Below are 2,406 nucleotides of genomic sequence, written 5' to 3'. Positions count from 1 at the left end.
TACAACAACAGTACATGAATAATCATGCCCTAATACCTGAATTAATACTTACTTAAATATGAACTAATGATGAGTTAAGGCATGTACTAATCATGAACTAATGACGAGCTGACCTTAACGATGTGAGTCTTATGAATTCATGCGTGAATAACGACCCCCTTAAGTACATGTTAGTACATGTTTATTAGTTAATATATTAATGAACACGTAGGGGTAAACTAAATCAAACATGCTCTATAATTTCAAATTGTTTATATAATTTGCCACATTACAGCTGTGTACACAAACGTCACTGAATGGTGCTGGATTACTTTAATCATTTACACCGATCCTCCTTATTGAAAGTAGAAAGAAGCACTAATAATTTAATCTCAACCCATTTTCTGTCATTCTCTATGCATTCCTCTTCAAATCCTACTGTAGTACTAGTATGTGCTCTGTGTAGTTAGGGCCCGGGGCACTGCTCCTTCACCCACAAGGGTGAAATTGGATTTAATTTACCCTCTCCATCTTAATTATTACATTAATTAACAAACGTGCTAATGTAATTAAGGTGGTCATTATTCACGCATGAATTCAAAAGACTCACTTCAAGGTTAGCTCTTTGTTAGTTCGTGATTAGTACAAGCCTTAACTCATTATTAGTTCATATTTAAGTAAGTGTTAATTCAGGTATTAGTGCATGATTATTCATGTACTGTTATTGTAAAATTTTACCAAAATTCTTGCTGGATTATTCTCTTTTAATGCACCTTAGCTGTTGGATTTATTGCCAACAGTCTGAATGTACAATGCTCCTACAGTATATTGTATATAACAGTCAGCTGACCAATTCACCAACGCATTTCAAAACATGAAAAAAATATTATTTCAATTATGGATAAACACTAGGAAATATGTTAGTTCCAGTTGTAGGGTCTGTTTGAAAAGAAATGATTAAATATGCTATTATGAACGAGTACTTGTGTGGCGCATTCATGATGTAACCACTGGTTGTAATAAATGCTTAAATTGTTTAGAAAATGCAAACTCTACAAAGAAAGCCTGTTTTCATATATAGTACATACGTAATTCAGTAACAGTCCATTGCACTTCGGTCACCATGAACACCATCATGCAGTAAAAGTGAGTGACAAACTAAATCTGCTCATTAGAGGAGGCAGCCTCTGCAGCCTCTGGTCCTGGTCTCCCTATGGAGTTCATTATTTGTGTCAGTAAGAACAGGCCTTGCGCTGCATTAGGTCTCGAGATAAACCTGTTTTATGTTTTCTGCTTCATTTTTCCCTTGGGCCAGATGATGAACATCAGGCAGCCACTGTCAACCCTCCTGGTGCTCATGATCTTCTGCACCAGTCTGTTCCAGGTCAGCCTGATCCTTCACCTTAGCCTGGACATCACCGCCGCGAGCTGGAACCTAAAACACGCAGTGAACACATTCATGTTCTATGCGGTTTGCATTAGCATTCCCACTACTCTCTGGCTGAACATCTTCTACAGTATTGAGATTGTTCCGGGTAGGACTACCTTTTTCAAGTGCCTCGAAAGGAACATCAGGCTCGTTGTGTATTTGTTCATCATCTTCAGTAAAAGCTACTTCCTAGTCGATTATATATTAGAATTCATATTGGACTAAGGTCTGACTTCAGACACGTTTGAAGTCAACAGCACTATTGAAAGCAGTGCAGATATCATCAGTGGCTCAGGGATACAGCTCAATCCATTTCTGGACACTTTGGATGGTGTGACTATGGCTCTGGTTTTTCTTGGTTTGACCACAATGCTGGCAGTTACGTGCACCACGGTGTGCTACCTGTACCAGCACATTAAGAAGATGACTAAGAGTGGTACAAGCATTCACTCTCAGCTCCTCCAAAACCAGGTTGGAATCACCGTCACTGGCCTTGTACAAGGACTCCTCTATCTCCTTTTCTCTATGGGGATGTTTCTTGATTTGTATTGCACATATCTCAAATACAAGTGCGATCAAAGTGCGATGTCCTCTCTAGTGGGACAGTCTCTGTTTAAGCAGTGGATCGCTCAGCTTTGGAAAGAAGGCGGGAGACGATTTTCCTGCCAAAATACAGAAAGTGCAGACTTAGTTGTGCTAGAAGTCTTTTAAGTAACCATTTCTGTGAACAATTTATTATTACATCCATGTACACAAAAAATGTTATAATGCATTCATAAGGCATTACACAAGTGCTTATAGCATATTATATTGCCATTATACTATATCTTCTCATAATGCACTGCTGCATCATGATATAACGTGTTATTAACACTATTTATTATGCACCATGTTAACAATTCATAATGATATAAGTGTAATGCATTTACATATATATATATACATATATATATATATATATATATATATATATATATATATATACATATATATATATA

At 37.0% G+C, this 2,406-nt stretch overlaps 1 protein-coding gene across 1 annotated transcript; it reads left to right on the top strand.

Moving 5' to 3' along the window:
- Positions 1–1,294: 1,294 nt before the first annotated feature.
- LOC128616687 (uncharacterized) lies at positions 1,295–2,119 on the top strand. Its single transcript, XM_053639419.1, has 2 exons — positions 1,295–1,583; positions 1,788–2,119. Exons 1-2 carry the CDS (start codon positions 1,295–1,297, stop codon positions 2,117–2,119), a joined length of 621 nt encoding a protein of 206 aa, XP_053495394.1.
- Positions 2,120–2,406: the final 287 nt, after the last annotated feature.

This window comes from Ictalurus furcatus, chromosome 2, assembly GCF_023375685.1.
Source record: "Ictalurus furcatus strain D&B chromosome 2, Billie_1.0, whole genome shotgun sequence".
Lineage (NCBI taxonomy): Eukaryota > Metazoa > Chordata > Actinopteri > Siluriformes > Ictaluridae > Ictalurus > Ictalurus furcatus.
Note: the sequence above shows the minus strand (reverse complement) of the source record. Positions and strands in the feature narration are given on the sequence as shown.